This window comes from Ursus maritimus (assembly GCF_017311325.1).
Source record: "Ursus maritimus isolate PB19 chromosome X unlocalized genomic scaffold, ASM1731132v1 scaffold_X1, whole genome shotgun sequence".
NCBI lineage: Eukaryota > Metazoa > Chordata > Mammalia > Carnivora > Ursidae > Ursus > Ursus maritimus.
Window position 1 is genome coordinate 82,714,535 of NW_024423319.1, and position 24,789 is coordinate 82,739,323.

At 55.9% G+C, this 24,789-nt stretch overlaps 3 protein-coding genes and 1 long non-coding RNA gene across 10 annotated transcripts in view; 3 read left to right on the top strand and 1 right to left on the bottom strand.

The window, feature by feature from the left end:
* The window catches only part of GRIPAP1 (GRIP1 associated protein 1), a 26,965-nt gene extending 17,666 nt beyond the window's left edge, over positions 1-9,299 (top strand). Inside the window, exons 18-26 of one of the 2 annotated variants that reach the window (XM_040631794.1) lie at positions 2,552-2,629; positions 2,726-2,821; positions 2,956-3,012; positions 3,099-3,198; positions 4,928-5,058; positions 6,627-6,749; positions 6,867-6,960; positions 7,731-7,885; positions 8,753-9,299. In XM_040631794.1, coding sequence (XP_040487728.1) covers positions 2,552-2,629; positions 2,726-2,821; positions 2,956-3,012; positions 3,099-3,198; positions 4,928-5,058; positions 6,627-6,749; positions 6,867-6,960; positions 7,731-7,885; positions 8,753-8,845 — 927 coding nt within the window. In that variant the 3' untranslated portion in view covers positions 8,846-9,299. The remainder of the gene's footprint in view (positions 1-2,551; positions 2,630-2,725; positions 2,822-2,955; positions 3,013-3,098; positions 3,199-4,927; positions 5,059-6,626; positions 6,750-6,866; positions 6,961-7,730; positions 7,886-8,752) is intronic. The other variant, XM_040631800.1, reaches the window with a different exon arrangement.
* A 1,549-nt stretch (positions 9,300-10,848) lies between these two features.
* KCND1 (potassium voltage-gated channel subfamily D member 1) lies at positions 10,849-19,081 on the top strand. Of its 5 annotated transcripts, none has more exons than XM_040631818.1 (8): positions 10,849-11,122; positions 12,443-13,684; positions 15,456-15,618; positions 15,721-15,804; positions 15,890-15,988; positions 16,262-16,512; positions 17,657-17,878; positions 18,955-19,081. In XM_040631818.1, exons 2-8 carry the CDS (start codon positions 12,564-12,566, stop codon positions 18,977-18,979), a joined length of 1,965 nt encoding a protein of 654 aa, XP_040487752.1. In that variant the 5' UTR covers positions 10,849-11,122; positions 12,443-12,563; the 3' UTR covers positions 18,980-19,081. The 5 variants fall into 5 exon arrangements, with proteins under 5 accessions (XP_040487752.1, XP_040487742.1, XP_040487767.1 ...); XM_040631808.1 differs by having other exon boundaries at positions 10,851-11,122; positions 18,328-19,081; XM_040631833.1 differs by having other exon boundaries at positions 10,853-11,122; positions 17,657-17,885.
* A 746-nt stretch (positions 19,082-19,827) lies between these two features.
* Positions 19,828-22,547, bottom strand: LOC121103097. Its single transcript, XR_005835244.1, has 2 exons — positions 21,850-22,547; positions 19,828-20,911 (listed from the first exon to the last, which is right to left on the bottom strand). It is a non-coding gene; the product is annotated as an uncharacterized LOC121103097 (long non-coding RNA).
* A 146-nt stretch (positions 22,548-22,693) lies between these two features.
* The window catches only part of OTUD5 (OTU deubiquitinase 5), a 28,005-nt gene continuing 25,909 nt past the window's right edge, over positions 22,694-24,789 (top strand). For both annotated transcript variants that reach the window (XM_040631841.1, XM_040631847.1), the window contains exon 1: positions 22,694-23,302. In XM_040631841.1, coding sequence (XP_040487775.1) covers positions 22,709-23,302 — 594 coding nt within the window. In that variant the 5' untranslated portion in view covers positions 22,694-22,708. The remainder of the gene's footprint in view (positions 23,303-24,789) is intronic.

A 24,789-nucleotide genomic window follows, 5' to 3' on the forward strand; every position in this document is an offset into this window, starting at 1 on the left:
CTGTGGCTGGCCCCCGGGGGGGCCCTTTTCACTCCGCTTCCCATCATCCCCATTCATCCCAGATCCAAACAGCAAAGACCCAAGAACTCAATACGCTCCGGGAAGAGAATGCCGGGCTGACAGCTGATTTGCAGCAGCGGCAGACTGAGTATGAGGACCTCATGGGACAGAAAGATGACCTCAACTCCCAACTGCAGGTGACATCAATGGCTCTGGCTTGGCTTCTCCCAGTTCCCTCGTGCAGGCTCAGGGGAGCCCAGGTGATTGTGGAGTCGGGAGGATCTGGGTTCCAGTCTGGTCTCCTAACTTACTAGCACCTTGTGTCCTAGACCATGTTGTTCTCCTTCGCTGACACCAAGTCAGTTAGACACGATAGCCATTCTGAGTCCATGGTAGCAGCCAGAATTGTAGTGGCTTAAAGAAGATAAAAGGCTAGTTCTCACTCATGGAAGAGTCCAGGTGGGTTGTCTAGGGATGGAACGATGGCTGTGCCATGACCAGTGACCCACGTTCCTTCTACATTGCCATCTTCAACACAAAACTTTTATCTTGGTAGCCAAGATGCTTGCCCAGGGCCCCCCTTCATCATGTTTGTTTTCCATCTGGAAGGAAGGAGGGAAGAGGGAAGGGCCCAGCATGCCCCTTCCCTTTATGAGTATGACCTACCTCATGCTTACCACTTCTGCATACGGAAATTAATCATGTGGCCACACCTCACTGCGAGGGAGGCAGGGAAGAGTCCGCTCGACAGCCTTATGTCCAGCTATGAAATCTATTGCTAGGGACAGAGGGGAGAATGAATAGAACACTGGGGAGCCGCTAGCGACGTTTGCCATGTTTCTCATCTAGAAACGGAGAGAACAATACCAACTTTACTGGGGTTAAGGGAGACCGTCCACCAGAGGTATCCCGGGTGTCCATCACCTCCTGGAGGCTCTTTATCAAACTCCTCTCCTTTGTCCGCTCCTTAGGAGTCATTACGTGCCAATAGTCGGCTCCTGGAACAACTTCAGGAAATCGGGCAGGAGAAGGAGCAATTGACCCAGGAACTGCAGGAGGCTCGGAAGGTGGGCAGCTCTGCAAGGCGGCTATCGGCTATCAGCTGTCGGCTATCCGGGAGGCGGAGGGATCCTATCGGGGAGGCGGGGGAGGCGGAGGGATCAGCCTTGGGCCATGGGAAAGGAGCAGGTGATGTGGCGCACCACGCAGGAACAGCAAAGGATGGAAAAGGACCAGGGCCATGAGGGTAGGTGAGTGACTTAGCTAGTTCTGTGGGAACGGGGAGGAGGCAGCTTCGGGCAGTTCCCTGGGCCCGGGAGAGAGGTGTGGAGGCCCTGTCTACTGTTGAGGGAGGGGCTAACGGGCACCCTCCTGCCTCCAGAGTGCCGAGGCGAAGGCCCTGCTGGATGAGCTGGCAATGGGGCTCTGCAGGAGAAGTCGCAGAGCACAAGCGGGAAGAGCTGGGAGCGGTCCGACTAGGCATGAAAGGAGGTGCTGGGGGTCGCTAGCACGCTTATGAGCAAAACCAGAAGAGCTCCGGGAGCTGCACGAAGACAAAAGCGCCAGGAGGAGGCTCCGCATGGGCAGATCCGCTAGGAGGAGAAGGTGGGTGGTGCGTGGCTGCCATATCGCATCTCCGCAAAATGGAACGCAGCAAACCATGGGAAACTCGGTGGCGCTTGGCGAGAAGGCCTTACGCACTGCGCCCTGACCGCCCCTTCGAGGTACCGAACACGGAGCTGGCAAAATTCCGTGCAGGATGCAATGTGGAAGAACTTCAAGCTCAGGTACATTCTATGGATAGCCAAGGGCTGGTTTGAACGGCGCTGAAGGAGGCCGAGGTGAGCTGGTGCTGGGGTAGCGGGGGCACCCATGCACCAGGGGCGGTGAGTGGTCAGGCCCGGAACTACAAAAGCGCTGGACTGGCAGTCATGGCCCCTGCCCAGCTCACGCAGCCCTCCAGGGGATCAGTGAGGCGGGATGCCGCATGTGCAGGTGGAAAGCCCATCCCTTCCTTCCGAAACCGCTTCTGTCCGGAAATTACTGTAATATCCTGATTTTATTCGAACGAGGACTTTGTGGGGGAAAACTCATAATCACACCTGAGAGGAAGTGTCACGCAGTAGTGAAGAGCACAGGCTCTAGAGGCGGTCGTTTGTCTGGGTTTGCGTCCTGGCTGGGCCACTTGCTCCTTGTGGGCAGCTCCCCTGGCCTGCGGCCCGGGTTCTTCATCAGTACAGAAGGGACAGTCCTAGTACCCGCCATGTAGGTGTTATGGGGAGAGTATATAAACCGAGTCCATGGACATAAAATCCCTACAACATTCTTGGCATGCAGGAAGTGCCGTGTTACGTTTTGTGAAATCAAATCAAATCAGATGTCCACGTCGGTCCGTGGCGCAGACAGCGCAGCCCAAGATGGGCCGCTCCTGTGTCCCGCCTAAGGGCACGCGGTGGTCCCTGCAGGAGTGGTCCCTGCTGCCATCACACCCCTCACTGGCCGCGGCGTCCTCGGGCGAGGGGCGTGGCCAGACCCGACACTTGTCTCCTAGGAATCTCTGCAGCAGCAGCAGCAGGAGCAAGAGGAAACCCTCCAGCAGTGTCGGGAGCAGCACGCTAGTGAGCTGAAGGTGCCCGCAGCGCCCGCATTCCTCTCTCCTGGGGGGGTGCTGGAGGGAGGACAGAGGTTTCCCGAGCAGAGGCCTGAGCTGCCCCCTGGTTTGCAGAGCAAGGAGGAGGAGCTACAGGGCGTGCGGGATCAGCTCCAGCAGGCCCAGGAGGAGCGGGACTGCCACCTGAAGACCATCAGCAACCTGAAACAGGTCCCTTGTCTCCCCCCCACCCCCCACCGTCCCAGACACACCCAGGGTCTCCGTGCAGAGTCCTGGCCTGGGGAGGTAGGGCACTGCACACAGCCCTTCCGGCCGCCACCAGCCCTGCTTTCTCTGCCCCGCAGGAGCTGAAGGACACGGTGGACGGGCAGCGGATCTTGGAGAAGAAGGGCAGTGCTGCGGTATGATGGGGAGATGGCCAAGCATGCCCCCCTTGCCCGTGGGACCACAGGGCCTCAGCCCGCCTCTTCCCCCCTGTCCCCCATAGCTCAAGGACCTCAAGCGGCAGCTGCATCTGGAGCGGAAGAGGGCCGATAAGCTGCAGGAGCGGCTGCAGGACATCCTGACCAACAGCAAGAGCCGCTCTGGTGAGGGACCTCGAGGGCATGGGCGCCGGGGTGCAGGGGAGGGGCGAGGTGCGGGGGTACTGGGTTTGGGCCCCGAGGGCCAGAGCTGCTTTCTGCACCTTGCTCCACCAGGCTGTCCTGCACTTTCTGTCCGTCTTGAACTCCGTCTGTCTCTCCTCTGTTCATCCTGTTCTGTGCTTTACCTCTTTCTGTGTCTCTCCTCTCGGTTTCTCTGTGCCGCCTCCTGCCATCTCTCTCCGTCTCGGTCTTTCTCTCTCCCTGCTTTCGTTCTCTCTCCTTTTCTCCTGCTGCTTTTTTCTTCTCTGTCCCTTTAACTCTCTCTCTCTCTCTTCTCTGTCTCTGTCTGGATCCCCACAACCCTGTCATCACATCTTCACACCTCACCTGGTGTCTCCAAATCTCTTGTAGCCATTCTCTCATTCTGCAAATGTGGACCGAGTTCCCATGCTCACACCCAGGCTCCTTGATAGGAACCCCCCCAGGACTTTGTCTTCCAGGAGCTCCCGGCTGAGCTGGGAGACAGACTTACACTAGGACAGCAGCACTGCGGCATTATCACTACACAGCTAGAATCCATGTTCTTTCTGCCACTTTGGGCAGAGGGTGCAACTAAAAACCTTGAGTTGCTTTGGACTTTTTTTAAAGAAGGAAATGGCTTATAAGTATGTTTAAATAAATAGATATGATGCAGCGGTGAGGCTCTGGTGTGTCTCCGGTATCACAGGCTCCGAGGAAACTTGCTCCCGTGTCCCCCTGCAGCCATCGGCTCTTGCTGGAGATCCTTGGGGTGGGACATCGGCACCCCTCCCTGATGCCCAGAAGCAGCTGCAGGAGTGGAGGACCAAGTTCAGTGAGCCTGCTTTACGTGACGTGGCAAAAATGGATCCGTCTCTCACCCAGTCTCTCTCTCCCTGAGGCATTCTGTCTCCTGAAGTAACCTCTCTTGATTTTTTTTACTTGTTTGAGAGAGAGAGTATGGGAGAGAGAGAGAGAACATGAGCAGGAGGGAGGGGTAGAGCGAGAAGCAGGCTGTCCCCTGAGCAGGGAGCCCAATGCGGGGCTCGATCCCAGGACCCCGGGGTCACAACCTGAGCCAAAGGCAGCCGCTTCACCAACTGAGCCGCCCAGGCGCCCGTAACCTCTCTTTAGAGAGGGGTTTGGTTTCTGTCCTGCTACAGAGTAATGTACGAATCAACAAGCAGAGTCCACTGGTGGTGCCATACATTGTCCTTGTCTGTTAGATGAAATGAGGATTTAGGGTCACGGTTACACGTCTGTCTCCATCTTCTCTCCCCCTCTTGTCTCTGCTGCCTCGTGTCCTTATGCCTGGTCTCTGTTGGCCTCTCTCATCTGCTGTGGCTCACTGCCTGTCAGGTTTTCTCTCTGCGTGTGGGTCTTGCCCCTGTGCTCTCCCCAGCTGTCGATCCTCTTTGTGCATACCCCAAGTCCAAGTGTGGATGTCCCTTTATGCCCATAGGTGTCCACACTGCCCACCCTCTCCCAGCCTCTTCACCTTTGTTTCTCTTCTGGGGTGTGTGTGCCCAGAGAGGTGGCTCCTCCTTCCGTTTCTGCCTCTCCCTGTTGTACTGTCTGCCTCCCCTTCCCCATGCCCTAGCGTCACTTCGCCTCTCCCCATCTCTGTCAAATCTATTTCTGCCTCTTCCTGCCAGTCGCTGCCCTGGGACCCTGGGGGACTGGGGCTCAGGTTTCTCTTCCCTCTCTGCCTAAGGCCTCGAGGAGCTGGTTCTCTCAGAGATGAACTCACCCAGCCGGACCCAGACTGGGGACAGCAGTAGCGTCTCCTCCTTCAGCTACCGGGAGATCTTGCGGGAGAAGGAGAGCTCGACTGTTCCAGCCAGGGTAAGGGGCAGAGAAGAGTCGACAGCCCAGCTTCTTCTACCCCAATTCTGGGGCCCTCCTTTTGCCCTCCCTTGCAGCCATCTACCTCTCTGGGCCCAGCACACGGATTTTCTTACCAACTTTTCTCTAAGGTCGCCAACTCAGATTCAGATTGTCAAATGGAGGCTAGGCAGGTTATTCTCTCTGACCCTCTGTTCCCTCCTCTGTGAGCTAATTCCACCTTTCTCGGCACGTAAAAAATGTAGCTCATAGCAGGTGCCTCACCCAGGTGGAAGGTCCTTTTTTCCAACTTGGAATTTTCACTTGTTATTGTCGTCTGTTGTGTCAGTTTCCTGGCCGGCCACTTTTATTTACAAATCATTTGTTATTACTCCATAAGTAGTATGTGTGCCATGTAGAAAAAAAATTTTTTTTAAAAGATTTTATTTATTTATTCGACAGAGAGAGAGACAGCCAGTGAGAGAGGGAACACAAGCAGGGGGAGTGGGAGAGGAAGAAGCAGGCTCATAGCAGAAGAGCCTGACGTGGGGCTCGATCCCAGAACGCCGGGATCACGCCCTGAGCCGAAGGCAGAGGCTTAACCGCTGTGCCACTCAGGCGCCCCCCCATGTAGAAAAATTTTAAAAACACACACAAGCAAAGATTTTTTTTTAATGCAAAGAAACCACATCTTCACCATCCAGAGATCACCACTATGAACCCTTGGGTCACACCCTTCTAGATCTTGCTCTTTAAAAAAAAAAAAAAGATTTTATTTATTTATATGAGAGAGAGAGACTGAACAAGTGGGGGAAGGGGCAGAGGGAGAGGGAGAGGGAGAATCTCAAGGAGACTTCATGCGGAGCTCCGAGCCCGACACGGGGCTCGATCTCACGACCCTGAGATCAAGACCTGAGCCAAAACCAAGAATGGGATGCTTAACGAACTGTGCTACCCAGGCGCCCCTCTCTTTCTTAAACCTAAGTGAGATTATAAGTATCCTGTTTTTGTTCAGCTGATCTTTATCCTCCCGATTTTGTAAATTTTCATCATATCTAGTACGTTGGCCTTAATCAGATTTCCCTGGTTGGCCCCCTGATGTCCTTGATTGCTGGTTTTATGAAAACTAGCATTCAGTTTCAGAGCACATGTCGCATCTGGTTGGTTTATGTCCTTTAAGTCTCTCGAGTCTATCCGTTTTTTTTTTTTTTCATGACCCCCAACCCAGAGAAGAAATCAGTCAGTTGACCTACAGAAAGCGTACCACCTTTTGGGTTCTCCTGCTAGCTTCCTAGTGGTATCGTTTAGCTTGTTCCTCTGTCCTCTAGTTTTGCTGTCAACTGGAAATGAGATCACATTTGCTACAGGCTCTCCCTGCATCCTCTCAATAAGGAAATGATGTAGTGGTTCCTATGTCCCCCTTTAGGCAAAAGGAGATCCAGAGTCCCCATGGGTGCTGAGACTTGGCCTACAGCCCCTGTTGCAGAGCCCACCCCACCCCGCCCTGGCTCCCTCTTGGCCCCTGATCCTATTTGGGGCAGGCGACAGTGCTGAGCCTGGGCCGGCCTCTCCCCTCCTCTTCCCTGCAGTCCTTATCGAGCAGCCCTCAGGCCCAGCCTCCACGGCCAGCAGAGCTGTCAGATGAGGAAGTGGCTGAGCTCTTTCAGCGCCTGGCAGAGACGCAGCAAGAGAAATGGATGCTGGAGGAGAAGGTGCTGTCTGCCTGCCTATCCTCACTTGGCACAGCCTTGGATGGGAGGCTGGGGCGTGGAGGGGGGATGTGTGGCTGGGGCCCTTGTTATGTGTGAACATGCCGGGCCACCCTGCAGGTGAAGCACCTGGAGGTGAGCAGCGCCTCCATGGCGGAGGACCTTTGCCGGAAGAGCGCCATCATCGAGACCTATGTCATGGACAGCCGGATCGGTCAGTGCCTCCTCCCCAGCCTCACCCCCCATCTGGCCTCTGACCTGCCTCCTCCTTCCCCACTGTCTCCTCTCCTTTGCGACTCAGCAAAGGTACTGACAAGACCACGGCTGCTGGAGGGGAGAGCGGGCCAGGCCCATTCCCTGTGTGTCTGTCTCTTACCTCGGCTCTTCCCTTCTGTCTGGGTCTCTGTCATCGCTCCACTCTCCTTTCTCCGGTGTGGCTGTCTGTCCCCTCTCTCTCCCTCCTCTCCTCTCCCCATCTCTTCTTTCTGCCGCACCCCGTCAACTCGTCTCACTGCTCCTACTGCCTGTCTGTACTGTGTCTCCTCTGGAAGTTTTCATCCTCTGCACATGTACCCCTTCGGGGGTCCTTCTATCTTCCTCTCCCCGTCCCACTTTCTCTCCTCTTTTTCCCCCGCGCCCCTATCTTTGTTTCTTTTGCTCCTTTCTTTCACACCTTCTCCTATCCCTGTTTTTCCCTTATTAGAATAACACGGACTGATGCATGCTGAGAGCTGTGTGCTCTGTGCTTTGCATGCAGAGACCTTTTTCCAGCTCTGCGAGTTGGTTATTATTGCCCTTTCTCAGGGCCGCACAGCTAGTAAGCGATGGCCAGGTTTCACATGGCAAAGCCTCTGCCCCCTACATCACACGGCTTCTCCCCCCTACTTTTTGCCCCCACTCTCTGTTTCCCTCTTTGCTGCCCTGTCTCTGTCATCTCTCCTCCGGCTCTGCCGAAGGGGCGGTTCTCAGCCTGAGCCCTTGCAGATGTATCTGTGGCAGCAGGCCACACGGACCGCAGCGGGCTGGGCAGTGTCCTGAGAGACCTGGTGAAGCCAGGTGACGAGAACCTTCGGGAGATGAACAAGAAGCTCCAGAACATGCTGGAGGAGCAGCTCACCAAGAATATGCACTTGCACAAGGCGAGTGTGGCCTACCAGCCTACCCACCTGTCCGTCTAGCCGCCTGCCTCCCATGCCACACGGCCCCGGTCATCTGCCAGCACCCAGACCCTTCCACCCCGCTCCCTGACCACGCCTCCATCCATACCTCCCCATCCTCATCAACGTACTTACTCCCCCTTGTGCCTTTCACTCGTCCCTCTGTCCATGCACCCACCCGCTCACCTGTCCGCATACACTTTCACCCAGCTCGCCCATCAACCCGCCCTGCTTGCCCATCTAATCATCTGCCCCGTGTCTTTCCACCCATTTCCTGACATACCCCTCTCTCTCTCATACCTGCTCATCAGTTGCCCCTTCTCTTACCTTTTACTGCCCAGTGACCTGCCTGTCCACCTGTTGTCATCCACCCGTCCTCCGGACTGTTCCTTTGGCTGCCCGTTTGCCTATCATTGTTCCCCCCATGCATCCACCCACACGTCTGCTTGCCCATCCTACCACCCCAAATATTTCCCCCATGTCTGGGGCAGTCAGAAAGGTTGCAGACCCAGCCCCTGCCTCTGAGGAGTGAGCTCACCATTTAGTAGAAAAGCTGGTGGCAAGGGGCGGGTTGTACCCCCCAGTGGCCCTGCACACAGCAGGTGATCGCCCGTATCCATATCCCTAGGTCCCCCTCACCTGGGAGGCTCCCTACCTCCCCCCACACACACATCTTTTCCAAGCCCAGCCCACTGCTGGGGCTCTGTGAGCCTCTCCAGATACCTTCCTGTGCCAGGCTAGACATAGCTGGGCATTGATGAATGGGGTGAGAAGGATGACGCCCCAAGCTTGGTGAGGGAGCTTCCCCTGCTATTTTCCCTGGCCCCTGATGGCTCGTTTGTTTCTTAGGACATCGAAGTTCTCTCCCAGGAAATTGTGCGCCTCAGCAAGGAATGCGTGGGGTCCCCTGACCCAGACCTAGAACCGGGAGAAGCCAGCTAAAGATCTGCGGGCTGTGCCTACTCCCCCCTCCCCCGCCAGGACACCATTCCCTTGGGCTGTGGTGGGAACATGGGGCCAAAATCAAATAGGTTGGGAGACTGGACATTAAAGGGGTTGGAGGCCTGATGGCTGGTGTTAGTGACCCTGTTTTGGGGCAGAAGCCCTCGGGGAGTGGGGATCCTGAGGGGAGGGGCAGGGATTTCTCGTCTTTCTTGGCCCTGGCTCCCAGAGGCCTTTGCCTTCATCTCTGCATGAGCTCTCCCTCCCCAGAGACCAACTCTTTTTTATTTTATTTTATTTTTTAATTTATGTCTGGAAGCCTGGCTACTCTGCATTTGGGATTGGGGATGTTTGGGTGGGGCGCGGTCCATGTTCGGCGTTCTAGCAACATGTGTGTGTGTGTGTGTGTAAAGGCTGCAGCCAAAATACCATCTGGCCAGATGGGCCCACCCACCGACTGTCTACTCTCGTTCTTTCCAACCGGAGGGATGTGCTGGGGATGGGGAGGTCACACTATTGGAATGGGGAGCGAGGTCTGTGCCTGCAATTTTACTCTCCTTCCCCCAGCCGCCCCCGGTCTCCAGTTACCGTGGGCCCACCCCTCTGAGTGGCACAGAAATATCTACAGATACGTATGTGGGTGGATGTGTGTGGGGTATGGGTGTGGATAGAGTGGGCAGATGAGAGGATACGTAAGTGGTTAGGTGGACTGATGGATAAATAAGTGGAAGATTGCACAGATCAATGATGGGGGAGGTTGAGAAATACATGGGCAGGTGGATGGATCGGTGATTGGATGGGTAAATGGATACGATGGATAGGTCAGGGATGTAAGTGGACAGATGGGTGGCCAGAAGAATGGATGGCTGGATGAGGAAGAGTGAAGAGTCGGTAAGTAAGTGATGAGCAGGGCTAGGGATGGACAGAGGGACGGACAGAGAGACGGGTGCCGGGGGCACATGAGGATAGGGTGGCAAATAGGTGGATGGGGTGCATATGCAAATGGATGAGGGGCTGGGTGGGTGGAGGGATAGGTAGAGCACTGGGTTGTGTGGGTGGGAGAACTGGATGGATAGGTGTGTGGTGGGCGGGTGGAGGGATGGAGAAACGGACAAATCAGGAGTGTGATGAGTGAGCAAACTAGGATTACGCAGGTGGGTAGATTGATTGAAAGGGGAAAATTGGTCCCCCTTTAGTGCTCCCCCCCTTGCCACACCTTTAATTACTAAAATGAGGCTTCCCCTGTGCGCCATGCCCTGTGCCACCCCCTCTCACGTCACTCCATTTAATGCCCCCCACGACATTATCAAGTTGGGGTAACTCCATCTGACAGCTGTGGATACAACGCAAGTCACTTGCTCAAGGACACAGCAAGTCAGTAGCAGAGGTGGGGTTCGAACCCATACGTGGTGTGAGGCACTCAGTACCCAATACTCAATGCCACCCGGCAACAGAGACCTCTAGGGGAGGCGGCATGAATTAAGGCTCCTGGATGCAGAGGGATAAGGCCGACCGCCCCTCAGAATGGAGCCCGCCTGGGAGAGAACCTGGTATGGGGGTGTGCCCAGGCTTGTCCCCATCCTGGCTTGCCCTCATCCACACCCCTTACCCCCTATTTCCCGTCTGAAAACGGGATGGTGCTCCAGTCCCACAACAACAGTCTTGGTCGGAGCTGGGCTCTAACCCATGCACCCCCCTCCAGGGAGCAGCTTTGGGGGCCTGACCATCTAGAGAAATGCCCCCCACCAGTCCCTCCATCCACCCCCTTCTCCAGCCCTTCTCCAGCATGGGGGCAGGGAGGGGACACAACGCTGCATCATTCCCCATGGCACTCCGCTCTGGGGCCATTAACAGACGCCTCCCCATCGATCGGATCTGCTAAGTGCTGCTGATTCAGACGGGTGGGGGTGGGGGCCCCTGGGGGCAGAGGGGGTAGGAGCTGGGCAGGAAGAGGGGGGAGTCCAGGAAGGAGGTGGGGAGAACTGGCAGAGCTCCCTGCCACCCCCATTTTCCAGATGACGCGACTGAGGCCCAACCAGCTTTGTAGGAGGCGGAGTCTCCCCAGGGTCCCTTTCAGGCTGTCCTAGGGGAGGGGTCTCTGGGAGCCACGAGGCCCCTCCCTGCCTCTCTCTCTAGCTCCCGGCAAGCTCAGAGGGGCGGGGAGAAAGAACCAGAGGAGGAGGAGAACTCGGGCAGCTCTGCAGAGGGGGGGCAGGAGCTCCGGTGTTTGGTACCCCCAGCCCCACCGCTGTGGCCGCTGCTGCAGCGGGGACACAGGTGAGGACGGCCCTTTGGGGAGGGGGAGGGGGCCACCAACAGCGCTGTCCTTGTCCTTCCCTGGTCCAGCCCCCACGCCCTAGCCCATCCTGGGATAGTCCCCAGGGCTTCTGCCGGACCTTGTCCTTCCAGGGACCCAGCCCCCTCCCCGTGCCTGTGCTGCCTTCTCCTCTCCCGGGCCTGGCTCTGGCTGCTTCTCCTCCTTTGCCGCCGCCGCCGCTTCTACTGCCGCCGCCCGGCACACACCGCCAGCCCCTCGGGGTGTGGTTTCCCCAGACCAGCCCCTGATGGTGGGACGCAGCTTTGCCCCGGCCTCCCCCATCCGCCTCCCGCAAGGCCCACCAGCCCCCCTCCCTGGAGACACACCCAACTCCCTTTAACACCTCACTGTGCTCTCCAACCCATTTTAGGGGGGACCCCCTCTCCTCTTATCTTAGTCTTTAGCCATCCTCTGGGTACTCTGGGGGCTGTGCCCAACTTCCAAGGGAGCCCCAAGGGGCTTCCTCAGGTCCTTTTCCTTCCCCCTGGAACTCTTGAGAGGGTGGACCAGACTTTCTCAGGACCCCCCACACCCCTCGCTGCCAGACACCTCTCAGTCTCTGAAAAATAACCTAGCCCCATATCTACCCCTTTAGATGCCCCACTCCCTTCTCCAGCCCCTCTAGGGGGCCCCACCTTGCCTTCCTTCCCCAGAACTCCTGTAGAATGTAGACACCCCCCCCTCAGGCTATTCTTGGCAGCTCTAGGCACTCCCAAGACACCTCGCAGCCTCTTTACAACCTCCTGGTTCTATAGCCACCTCTTCTGTGCACAAACCCCTTTCCTGGATCCACGAGGGAGCTCCAATCCCCTAATCTTTTCCCCAGAAGTCTTGAGGGTGTGGACGACCCGCCTCACTTTTCTCGGCCCCTCTAGAACCCCCCTCTGGACACTGTCAGCCTCTTTTAAACACCTCTGGTCCCATTTCTACCCCTCTGGCTGCCCCTGTCCCTTCTCCAAGCCCACTAAGGGGTCCCAGCCCCATCTTCCCTCAGAACTCTTGAGAGTGTGGACAACTCCCCAGTGTTTCTTGCCCCGCTAGACACCCAGACATCTCGCAGGCACACGCTGACCCCTCTAGAGCCATCTCAGTCTCTCTGAACACTCCCTCAGATCCTTCTTGGCCCCTCCAGGCACCCCTTTTCTACTCCTCTCCATGTCCCCTGGCCCCTTCTCGGTAGGTCCCTCAAGACATCCCCCAAGTCCCCCCAGACCCTCTAAATGCCCTCCAAGCCCCTGCCCATCTCTCTAGTTCCTCCTGGTTCCTCTTGGCCTCTGTAGACGCCCCCAGTTTGCTTGTGCGAGTGGCCCAGGGCCTCTCCAAGCCCCCACCATCCTGGAGACAGCCACACTCTCCTAAAGGCCACCCCCCCAAGTCTCCGTGGGCCTGGGGCGTGGCAGGATGGCGGCAGGCGTGGCCACGTGGCTGCCTTTCGCGAGGGCGGCCGCGGTGGGCTGGCTGCCCCTGGCCCAGCAGCCCCTGCCCCCCGCGCCGGGGGTGAAGGCGTCTCGAGGGGACGAGGTTCTGGTGGTGAACGTGAGCGGCCGGCGCTTCGAGACCTGGAAGAACACGCTGGACCGCTACCCAGACACCCTGCTAGGCAGCTCAGAGAAGGAATTCTTCTATGACGCGGACTCGGGCGAGTACTTCTTCGATCGTGACCCAGACATGTTCCGGCACGTGCTGAACTTCTACCGCACGGGCCGCCTCCACTGCCCGCGGCAAGAGTGCATCCAGGCCTTCGACGAAGAGCTGGCTTTCTACGGACTGGTGCCCGAGCTCGTGGGCGACTGCTGCCTCGAAGAGTACCGGGACCGCAAGAAGGAGAACGCCGAGCGCCTGGCGGAGGACGAGGAGGCTGAGCAGGCCGGCGATGGCCCAGCCCTGCCAGCCGGCAGCTCCTTGCGGCAGCGGCTCTGGCGGGCCTTCGAGAACCCGCACACGAGCACCGCGGCCCTCGTTTTCTACTACGTGACGGGCTTTTTCATCGCCGTGTCGGTCATCGCCAACGTGGTGGAGACCATCCCGTGCCGCGGCCCCGCGCGGCGGCCCCCGAGGGAGCAGCCCTGCGGCGACCGCTTCCCCCTGGCCTTCTTCTGCATGGACACGGCCTGCGTGCTCATATTCACGGGGGAGTACCTCCTGCGGCTGTTCGCCGCCCCCAGCCGGTGCCGCTTCCTGCGGAGTGTCATGAGCCTTATCGACGTGGTGGCCATCCTACCCTACTACATCGGGCTTTTTGTGCCCAAGAACGAGGATGTCTCCGGCGCCTTCGTCACCCTGCGCGTGTTCCGGGTGTTCCGCATCTTCAAGTTCTCCAGGCACTCGCAGGGCTTGCGGATTCTGGGCTACACACTCAAGAGCTGTGCCTCTGAGCTGGGCTTTCTCCTCTTTTCCCTTACTATGGCCATCATCATCTTCGCCACTGTCATGTTTTATGCCGAGAAGGGCACAAACAAGACCAACTTTACTAGCATCCCTGCGGCCTTCTGGTATACCATTGTCACCATGACCACACTTGGGTGAGTGCAGATCCTGTGTTGGGAGCTGCCCGATCAGTTACACTCACCTTTTTCTGTAAGAGTAAGAAGGTTACACTCACCTTTTTCTGTAAGAGTAAGAAGGTTAGATCAATGATCTCTTTTTCTCGATTTGCGCTTCGGTTTGCTCCTCTCTAAAAACGGAGGGAGGTGGACTAATCTCCAAATCCCTCGCAGATCTGACGATGCCTTCACTTTCCGGGTCAGGAGACTTGGGTTCCAAGGATTGTCTTAGCTGCACTCTTTCTGTCGGCCTTGTTCTCTCTGGGCCCGTTTCCCTGCTGTGTCAAATGAGAAATGATGATCCCTTCATCATCTAGAGGGGATTCCGTAACCTCACGGTTGTGAAAGTTCTCTGAAAGTTTTCTGGTGTAGGATACCTAGGTACTGGCTTTCCATCACCTCCTTTTCCCACCTTGAAGGACCCATGTCTCCCAAACCTTCAGAATCATCGGCCGTATGGGGTATTACCTGTGTGGCTTTGTGATTCCTTGATGTTTTCCAGGTTGAGGTATTTTTGGCATTATTTTTTTAGTGTCAATTCTTGAGAGGGAACAGTTGGGATAAAGGCATCAAATGGAATCAACGATCTCGTGTTGTTCTTAAAGACATTGTCTAGGGCAGATACCGCGCTCCTTCTCTAAATTCCATCGCTGGGATTAAGTGTATAGTTGCTGCTCAGGATCTGTTAAATGGGTGAATTGGGCTTGCTCGGGCTTTAATAGAGGTACAGAAAAATGGCTTTGAGGTTTCTAAGGAGTAGAAATTAATTCTGGTTGGAGGTTCGTAATTGGATCGACCTACAAACACTGAGCCCTGAGAGTGGGTTGGAACTAGGTCTTTGGGTGCCTTTTACCCTAGTGAGTCCTCACAAAAACCCCGGGACGGTGGACAGCTGCCTGCGTCTCATAGTTGAGGACACAGTCTGAGATGACACATCACAGACCAGAAATGGCCAAGTTGGAGAGACTTTTAAATGAGTCAAAACAAAGAAATAGGGAATGGCCATCCTTGGGGGGAGGAGGACGTGGATGGAGCAGAGGCCTAGAGGCTGGGACTGCAGAGGCTGGCACTGCAGAGGGGAGGGGATCTAGTTGGTCCCGTGGTCGGAACGAAAGTATGCTGTGTGACCTTGACCAAGTCAGCTATGGAACCTCCCTGAGCTTTGGTCCTCCCACCCCAACCCTGTGAAATGAGTTGGTAAGATCGGCACTGCTCCATCTCCATGGGAGAGGAGGTGGTGTGGAGAGAAGGAGGAGGGAGTTTCAAGGCTCCCCCCTATTTTTTCATAGGAGGACAGTTTCAAGGCTTCTTCTGGGGTACTAACAAGGGGTCCCACCTAGAGAAGGTAAGACAGATGAAAGCAAAGCCAGCAAAGCACTGCTCCAGGACTCAGAACCCCTCGGCTGGCTGGTGGTGCTGGGACTCTCTCTCCAGGAGACTATATTTACTGCCTATGACTTCCTCCTTCTCCCCTGTTTGGTATTAATAGATTTCCAGCTGACTCAGATGGTCCGTGTGCAACTCAGATAGGGGCAGCAGATGGTAGGGGCCGAGGGCCAGTCTCTCATTGGACCCCCACTGGTGGCCAGAGAGGTCTTTCCCCACATTTTGCAGAGCGGGGAACTGAGGCTCAGGGAGTTTCAGTGCCTGGCCGGGGTCGCAGAGTGCATCAGGTTGGACGGGACAGAGTGGGAGACTGAGGGGTGGGTGGGCACTTTTCTTGACCTTGGCTTCCCTTCCCTGGTCCCAGCTATGGAGACATGGTGCCCAGCACCATTGCTGGCAAGATTTTCGGATCCATCTGCTCCCTCAGTGGTGTCCTGGTCATTGCGCTGCCTGTGCCGGTCATCGTGTCCAACTTCAGCCGCATCTACCACCAGAACCAGCGTGCGGACAAGCGCCGAGCGCAGCAGGTAACTGCCTCTTCCCTCCGAGTACCTCCTGCTCCCCACACCCCAAGCCAGTCTACTCTCGTGTCTACCCACCTGACCCTCTGTCTCCTCCTTTCTCTGTAGAAGGTGCGCTTGGCGAGGATCCGGTTGGCAAAGAGTGGTACCACCAATGCCTTCCTGCAGTACAAGCAGAACGGGGGCCTTGAGGTGGGGAGGGGCCTGCCTTGGGGTTGGGGAGCAGTGACGGGAGGAGGAAGGCTCCGACCTCATCCCTCTGCTCCATCCACCCCAGGACAGCGGCAGTGGGGAGGAACAGGCGCTGTGTGTCAGGAACCGTTCTGCTTTCGAGCAACAACATCACCACCTCCTGCACTGTCTAGAGAAGACAACGGTGAGGCCTAAGGAGAGGTGGTGTGGCAGGACGAGGGGTGTTCCTCTGCGGCCAAGCCAGTTCCCTCCCTGGGATGGGAGGCTCACTACTAATTGTGGAAATCCCTCAGGGCTTCCTGGAAGAGGCCCCAGTACAGCTGACCCTTGAAGGGTGTGCAAGGGAAGGGAAGTCAGAGAGACTTCCAGAAAGGAAGGCGTGGCCTAAGCAAAGGTCTAGGGGGTGGGGTCAGTTCCCGTGTGCTGCCTCATGACCGTCCCTCCCCTCTGCCGGCAGTGCCACGAATTCACGGATGAGCTAACCTTCAGCGAGGCTCTGGGTGCTGTCTCACTGGGGGGCCGCACCAGCCGCAGCACCTCCGTGTCCTCCCAGGCAGTGGGGTCCAGCAGCCTGCTGTCGTCCTGCTGCCCCCGCAGGGCCAAGCGCCGTGCCATTCGCCTTGCCAACTCCACGGCCTCGGTCAGTCGCGGCAGCATGCAGGAGCTGGACACACTGGCAGGGCTGCGGAGGAGCCCTGCCCCTCAGAGGTAAGCACCCCCACCTTCTGGCTACCCCTCGGGGGAAGCTCAGAGCTTGGACTGGCGGGGGGGTAGGATCTGAGATGTCACGACGTCAGGCCCAGCAAGCCAAGCTCGAACCCAAACTCCTCTATGCTGGGAGCTTGGGCTTCTCTCATCTGGAACTTGTTCTTCATTGGTTCTTTCAGCAAACATTTATTGAGCACCTATTATATGCCAGGCACTCTTTTAGGTACTTTGGCGTTCACTGTAGGAGTTTAGGAGTTGAGTTCACTTTAGGCAGCGAAGAGAACAGAGACCCTGACCTTCTAGAATTTATATTCCAGTGGGATGAGACAGTTAATAAACAAACACACAGACGATGAGGTGTGTTAAGTGCCAAGAAGAAAAATAAATGAGGGATGGGGGACAGAGAGTATAGAACAGGGTATGATGCAGTTTAAATAGTGCGGTCAGGGGAGGCTTTGCTGAGGTGACACCTGAAGAAGGTGAGGGAGGGAGCAAACAGCCTGTGCAAAGGCCCTGAGGCAGGAGTGGGTCTGTGTGTTAGAGACACAACCAGGAAGCTCCTGTGAGTAGAGTGGAGTGAGGGGGGAGAGTGGTAGGAAGCCCAATCAGGAAGGAACAGGGACCAGGTTGTGTAGATCTTACAGAGGAGCGTTGTGAGAATTTTGGCATTTTAAGGAGTAACCGTAATGGAGAACATTTTTGTATGTGTGCTCATTATGTTCCAGGCACTATTCTGATCACTTTGTAGCACTTCTTATCTCATTTAATCTCCACAGTGACCCTGTCAGGTAAGAAATATTGTTATTTCCATGTGTGCTCATTATGTTCCAGGCTGAACACTTGTAGCACTTCTTATCTCATTTAGTTCTCCGCAACGACCCTGTGAGGTAGGAAATATTGTTATTCCCATGCTACAGATGAAAGAGAGAAGACAGGTTTAGAGGGGCCAAAGTGAGACCAGGACTTAAACCGAGGACCACCTGACCCCAGAGCCCTCACTGGATACCACCATAATTGAGGATGCAGGCGAAACATTCAGTGCAGTGCCAAGGACCCCATAGGTGCTCAATAAATGTCACGATTGCTGTGGCAAATATTAAGATGACCTTTTAAGAAGCTTCCATCTCCCCACCCCTATCCACAGCCGCTCAAGCCTCAATGCCAAGCCCCATGACAGCCTCGACCTGAACTGTGACAGCCGGGACTTTGTGGCTGCCATCATCAGTATCCCTACCCCTCCTGCCAACACCCCAGATGAGAGCCAACCTTCCTCCCCTGGTGGTGGCGGTGGGGCCAGCAGCACCCTCAGGAACTCCAGCCTGGGCACCCCTTGCCTCCTCCCGGAGACTGTCAAGATCTCTTCCCTGTGAGCGGTGGGTCCGCCCGTCCAGAGGGCCCTCTCGATTCTTGGGGACTCCTTTCCAAAGCCATATTTTGGGGAGGCAGGGAGGGGCAGGCCTGGGGACCCCTTCTGCCTCCCACTGAGAACTATGCAATGGAGTTTGATGGAACAGCTCACCTGGTGGGGAAGCAGCCAGGGAAGGGGAAACTTTCCCGACCCCACAGTTTTTCCAGGGGGCGCTGAAGTGCTGGGCTTCCTCAGGCCCCCTGGCCTCCTTGCCCCAGCATGCTGGGGCTGGCCTCTCTCCCCTAGCTGGCCTCCTGCATGCTCCTCCTCTTGGGTCCCCGGGGCTCCCACCTGACATCTGAGCTCTGGCCTGAGAAGGAGAGATGAGATTCCCTCTTCTCTCTGGCTGGGCTGTGGAGGTTTGGGGGTTCAGAGAAGAGAACCTTCGCCTCTGATCTGGCCTCTAGGAGATGTCCCCGCCTTCCACCGAGCCTGATAACTCCCTGATTCTGAAGCTTGGAATGCAACCACAGGCTTCGTGGGCTGTGGCCTCAGCAGTGACCTGCCACCCCCTCACCAACCCCCCCCAGCCTTGGCTCAGGGGTCAGGCTGCCTCTCCCAATACACACAGATAGCACAAACATCACTCCCTTTTCCGGGCTGCTGGAAACAGGTCTCTGCAACCCCATCCTCCGCTGGGCCCCCAGCAAACTCTAGCAATAGCAGCTGCTGCCGACATTATGCAAAGCCTCTGCCCGGTCTGCTGCGGCATTTACATCTGCCCTAATCAGAGGGGCCCCCAGCAACGACTCCTCCTCTCTCCTCCTCTAGTTTGCTTCCTGCCTGGGTGGGGCTGGGGTCTGGACTGACTGCGATAAGAGCCTAGCAGCCAGCGAGGGCTGGGCTGTGCTTGGAGATCATAGCTGATTTCACGTTCTTGGGCAGGAGTCCAGAGAAGCATCAGGGGCTGACCTGGGTTGTTCCTGAACTCTGGGAGTTGTAGGGGGCAGGAGGAACTTCTTGATCTCGTCCTCCTCCCCCACAAAGCCTTTTCACATATTCCTCTCTCTTTTCCCTCTTGGGTCACCTTCCAGAACTCTGTGTCTGCTCTCAGGCTGAAATCTGGCATCATCTCAGGTTCCCTGTCCCCAGCACTGTCCCCGTGGAGCTGGTGGCTGACAAAGATGTAGTTTCCATCAGTCAATAAAACCTGAGAGGAGAGATGAGGATGAGCACCTCCTGGCTCTGTGGGTTTGGAGGTTGGGGTGGCCTGGCGGGTGGAAAGTACTCTGGGTTCAATTCCTTTCAACCAGGAGATGGGCTGGTGTGGGTACAGGTACTGGGAGGTCAGTGGTTGGTGACATGTTCTGGAAGATGGGGATCTAGGAGGAATTAAAGAGGGTGGTTTGAAGAGCTGAAATACAGCCAGTGTGAGGCAGGCCAGGAAGTCTTGAGACATGCCCCTAGGACATCATCTGCTCCAGCTCTCTCACTCACAAATGGGGAAACTGAGACCCAGAGCAGCACACACTTGGTTAGAGGAGAATTAAACCCGGGCTTCCTGACAGCAAATGGCTCCGAACTGAACCCTAATTAAAAGCATCTCTTGGGGGCGCCTGGCTGGTTCAGTCAATAGAACATGTGGCTCTTGATCTCGGGGTTGTGAGTTTAAGCCCCACACTGGGCCTAGAGCTTACTTAAAAAAAAAAAAGAACTCAAGATTTAAAAAGAAGAAGAAGAAAGAAAGAATCTCTCAAGTTTGGCAAAGTCCCCTTCCTTGTGGACATCCCCTGCATTCTCTCTGCTGGGCTACTGGGTACACTAGGCTAGTGTGTGACTGAGCTCTGTGGAGCACCGAGAAGACCGACCTTTGATTTAGGTTGACCTGGGTTCCAATCCCCGGCTGAGAGAGTCCCTTAAACCTTCTCTTGCCTTGGGTTGCTAATCTGTAAAATAATGATCATTTATTCACCAAATATTTATTAACCACATATCATGTGCTAGCCCTCAGGATACAAAGATGGGCAAAGAAGACATCATTTCTGATCTACAGAGGTGAGCATGGGGGGCGAACAATTAAGCAATTACAGTGAAGTGTTATAGAACTAAAATTGATGGGATTGCAGAAGCATGCAGATGACAGGAGGACCTAACCCGGCCAACACCCAAAGAATGAGCTGGAGTTAGCCAGCAAAAAGATAAAAATGTTTCAAGCAGATGGAACAGCATGTGCAATGACCTAGAGGTTAGGGGGCAAGCTCAGGGCCTTGGGGAACTGAAATTAGTTCAGTTCAGCTGGGGAGGAGAGTGTGAGGCAGTGATGAGAGTAAGGATATGGAGATAGGCCGCATCACAGAAAGCCTTTGAAGCTATGATACAGATTTTGGACTTTATTCTAAGGATAACGGGGACCTCTGAAGGCTTATAAACAGGAAAATCATCATGAGGTTTGCGTTTCAGAAGGATCGCTCTGGCTGTGGACAGTGGATTCTAGAGAAACAGTCCTAGTGGGAAGAAGGGCGGTGAGGTGGCTTTTGCAGTAGTCCAGTTGGTGGGTGATGCTGGCTTGGACCATGTAGTGGTAGTAAGAGTTGGGGAATCAAGAGATTTGAGAGGTAGAATTGGCAGGACTTTGGATTGACAGGCATGTGGGAGTTGTGGAAGAGGGAGCAGACAAGGTTGACTCCCAGGTTCTTGCTTGGGCAAAGGCTGACTGGGGAGCTGCACTCACTGCCAAATGGAACAGCAAAGCCGTTAGCACACAGTGCCAGGCACATAGAAAGGACCTGGTGAAGATTGGCTACAGTGATTATCCTAAATTCAATTTTAGACATGTAGTGCTGGACAAACATCCAGTAGGAAATACACATCAAGTGAGATGATCATAAGAAGATTCAGTATGATAACATGCATAGGCATTTGGCATAGTGCCCTGAACACAGTAGGTCCAGGAAACGTGAGTCCTCTCCCATTAAGTCTTCAAAGCAGAAGACACAACATGCCATTTTTAACTGACACTCTCCAGGGAAGAACTTCAACCAAGGTCAGCATCTGAAGGAAGGAGGTTAGAGGGCGCTCAGAAAAGCTTTCTGATCATCTTTCAGTCAACATGTATGGCTTGACTCCTAAGACTGGCAGCAAGCCCTCACCTCTCAAAACAACTTCTTGGATCATAAGCCCATCTGAACCCCATTAACTACTCCCTGAAGTAGTCAGGCATTATTATTCCCGTTTTGCATGGGTAACCTCAAATTTGAGACACAATGACTCGCTCAAGATTATACAGTTGATAATGGTCCATTGGGGTCTGGACCTGAGGTCTTTCTGACTCCAAAGCCTGGGATCCTTTTCCTTGCACTGCCATTCAGACTAATTTTTTTGAGCACTTACTATGTGTCAGACACAGCACTAGGCCCTTTACAAGCACTAATCTCTGATCCTTACATCATTAATTATCATTGCCATGTTACAAAGGAGTAGAAATTGCAGATGGGGGCGCTTGGCTGGCTTAGTCCTAAGAGCATGCGACTCTTGATCTCGGGGGTTGTGAGTTCAAGCTCCAGGCTGGGTACAGAGATTACTAACAAAATAAATTTTTTTGAAAAATTGCGGATGGGATGGGTGTTAAATGACTTGACAAAGATCACTCAGGAGGGGCAGAGCTACGACTAGCTTGTAGCTCTCCAACTGCGCAATACCAGGGATTTTACCAACCCCCTTGCAGAGCACTGGCTGGCGACAGCGCTGGTTCATAAACTTTTGCTCAATCCAGGTAAACTCAGTTGGGGGGGGGGGGCGGCGGGGGCGGCGGAAAGGCTGTGCTGCGCTTGCGCACTAGCCACAGGGGCGGGGAGGTCAACGCGAGGGCGAGAGGGCCGCGGAGCCAAAGAAGGCGTGTCTGCTTCCCAAACACCCAAGGTCCCCACGGTGCACATCTGTCCCAGGGTTGGCCGGCCCAAAGTGAGTGACGGCTTCTCTTAACCACTCACCGCAGAACTCGGCCCGTTGCCAGGGTGAAGCGACGCCCGCCTCCCCGCCGGACGTGGATTTGCAGGCGGGTGGGACCGGAACTGACGCTTCAGGGGAGTGCTGTGCTCTGGGAGTGTTGATATTTTCCAGTCAGTTCAGCTGACTGCGGCCAAGTTGGAAGCCTGGCAGGGAGGCGCTTTCAAAATTGTCGTGCGCGAGGCTGGCCACGCTGTCCCGTCGTAGTACCCCCGCCTGCGAGTCAGAGCCTCGGGGAGAGAGGAGCGCGACGGGGCAGACGAGAAGAAAGGCAAGGAACGAGCGTGCCGACTTTGACTGAAATCTGAGACGGAGGGCACGGGAGGGCGATCGCTCACATCTGATTGGCCCGTGGGCGTCATCGAGAACCCACGCAGCTGCTTCGATTGGTTGGTGCCCGCAATTGTTGTGGCGGCGGCGAAGATTTTGCCCACGTACTTCCGAGCGAGAGGCGGGGCCGTGCCCTGGCGCGCTTGCGCAGCGCCCCGGGGCCCCACCCGGTAGTTCAAGAACCTGCGAGGGGGCGGGGCGAAGAGGTGCTTGTTTTGGTTCTGTTTCCTTTGAAGCCCAGTTCGGAACGAGCGAACGTAGCAATAAACTTGTTGGACTTGGAGAGAAGGCTACGACAAACCCGCCGCGGTGCCTTCATCTAGGACTTCACATCCGGGTTCTCCTGCCGCGTGACTCGCGCGCCACAGACGGTTCTCGAACCGGTGCTTCAATCTCTTTATCCGGGTCCCGCCGATCCCGTCGTGCTTCGCGCACCACAGTAGCCCCCTCATCCGGGTTCTCTCCCGGCGTGCCCCGCGCCGGGTTTGCTGGGGGGTACTTGGCGGTGCCGCCATGACTATTCTCCCCAAAAAGAAGCCGCCGCCTCCCGACGCCGACCCCGCCAACGAACCGCCGCCGCCCGGGCCGCTGCCCCCGGCGCCGCGTCGCGGCGGGGGTGTGGGCGTGGGCGGCGGCGGCACGGGTGTGGGCGGTGGCGACCGCGACCGTGACCCGGGCGTCGTGGGGGCCCGTCCCCGGGCCTCGCCACCGCCTCAGGGCCCGCTACCGGGGCCACCAGGAGCGCTTCACCGCTGGGCGCTGGCCGTGCCGCCTGGCGCCGTGGCGGGTCCGCGGCCACAGCAGTCCTCTCCTCCTCCTTGCGGGGGCCCCGTTGGTCCCGGCGGCGGTCCCGGCGACGCGCTGGGTGCAGCGGCGGCGGGTGTGGGTGCAGCGGGCGTGGTGGTGGGCGTGGGCGGAGCCGTAGGCGTTGGCAGTTGCTGCTCGGGGCCGGGCCACAGCAAGCGGCGGCGTCAAGCCCCCGGGGTCGGAGCGGTTGGAGCGGGCAGTCCAGAGCGTGAGGAGGTCGGCGCGGGTTATAACAGTGAAGACGAGTATGAAGCAGCTGCAGCTCGCATCGAGGCTATGGACCCCGCAACCGTTGAGCAGGTATGGGCTGGGGGTGACAGGTGAGTGGGTATGGTGGGTAGGGACCCAGGAAAGGCTGTTTGAGATCGTCCCGAGGGACCTACGTCTTCTCCCGGAGCCTGGCATTCTTTTCTGGGGGGTGGGGGCCTGAGACACTCTTTTCCCCATCCCCCACCAAGGACTTGGGGGTTAGAAGCCCCAGATAAGATGGCGGATTTAAGGATGGAGTCTGTGGTCTCTTCTGGGGCCCAGAGCCGTCATTCCGGGCCCTGAGACCTCATCACGTAGAACCATTAGGTGGGAATGCCTCCTGAGAGGGGAGTCTCATGACTCCAAGGGACCTTGGTTTGTCTTCGGTGCCATGAGATTTCCTTTCCTCTGGGATAAGGGTCTAAAACGACTCCTCCAGGGAACACAGGTAAGGTGGAGACCTCAGGGGAATTCTGAGCGTCCCCAAGATACCCAAACCCTTTTCAGGGGTCTGAGACAGTCTTTACAGGACAACCCCCCCCTCCTCCTCAGGGGAACACAGCCCAGGACCACCCAGCGGTGGCGTCTGAGACTTCCTTAAGGGTCCTAAGCCTGTCTTCAAGGGCCTGAGATTCCCCCTTCTAGAATCAAGAACCTGATACATACGTGTATATATTTTTCCTTTAGAGAAGGGGATCTTCTGAATTTTTCTCCAAGGAGATAAGATTTCTTTCAGGGAGATAAGATTCTCTTCTCTTTGGGGACAAGAGCCAAAACTAACACTCAGGGACCAGAAACTACTAAAATACATAAGATTCATCCCTTTTCTAAAAAGGGGTCTGTGAATGCTTCCTTTCAGTGATCTGAGACCTCCCTGGGGCCAAGAGTCTGAATTTGAATTTCTCTCTAGGTGCTTAAGCTTCTTTCAAGTGATAGGCCTTCAGCTCTTCTCTCCTCCAACCTCCCCAGCCTGAACCATTCTTCAGGAAAATAAGCCTTATTGTTTTGGGCTCTTGAGCCCAAGGTTACCTTTTTTATGGACTGGGGCTTACAGAAACAGGGTCTGAAACTCTTCAGGAGATGGATATCCCTCACACAGTGGTCCCAGGCAAGGTGAGGTCTTTAGAGGTCCTTTCTTATCAGGGATTGATCTGAGAACCCCCCCAACACACACACACACACAGGGATATGAGATCCTTCTCATTATGAAGGACTGAAACATAGCTTGGGTACGTAACAGCTCTTTCTCTCCCTGCAACAGGGATCTGAGCACCCCCTACCTCAAGGTCCTGAGCTGCTGCTTTTTTTTTTAAGATTTTATTTATTTATTTATTTGAGAAAGAGAGCACGCGCGGGGGTTGGGGGGTGAGGAGAGGAGCAGAGGAAGAGAGAAGCAGACTCCCCACTGAGCAGGGAGCCTGACTTGGGGCTCATCCCAGGACTCAAGAATAACAACCTGAGCGTAAGGCAGACGTTTTACTGAGCCACGCAGGTGCCTTAGGCCTGAGCTTCACGTCAGGGATGTAAGATCCCTGCTC

Coding starts and splice junctions, on each gene's coding strand:
- KCND1 (XM_040631808.1), top strand. CDS start 12,564: ATGGCGGCAGGCGTGGCCACGTGGCTGCCTTTCGCGAGGGCGGCCGCG. Junction 15,619..15,720: donor ACAAGCGCCGAGCGCAGCAG/GTAACTGCCTCT, acceptor CTTTCTCTGTAG/AAGGTGCGCTTGGCGAGGAT. Junction 15,805..15,889: donor AGCAGAACGGGGGCCTTGAG/GTGGGGAGGGGC, acceptor CATCCACCCCAG/GACAGCGGCAGTGGGGAGGA.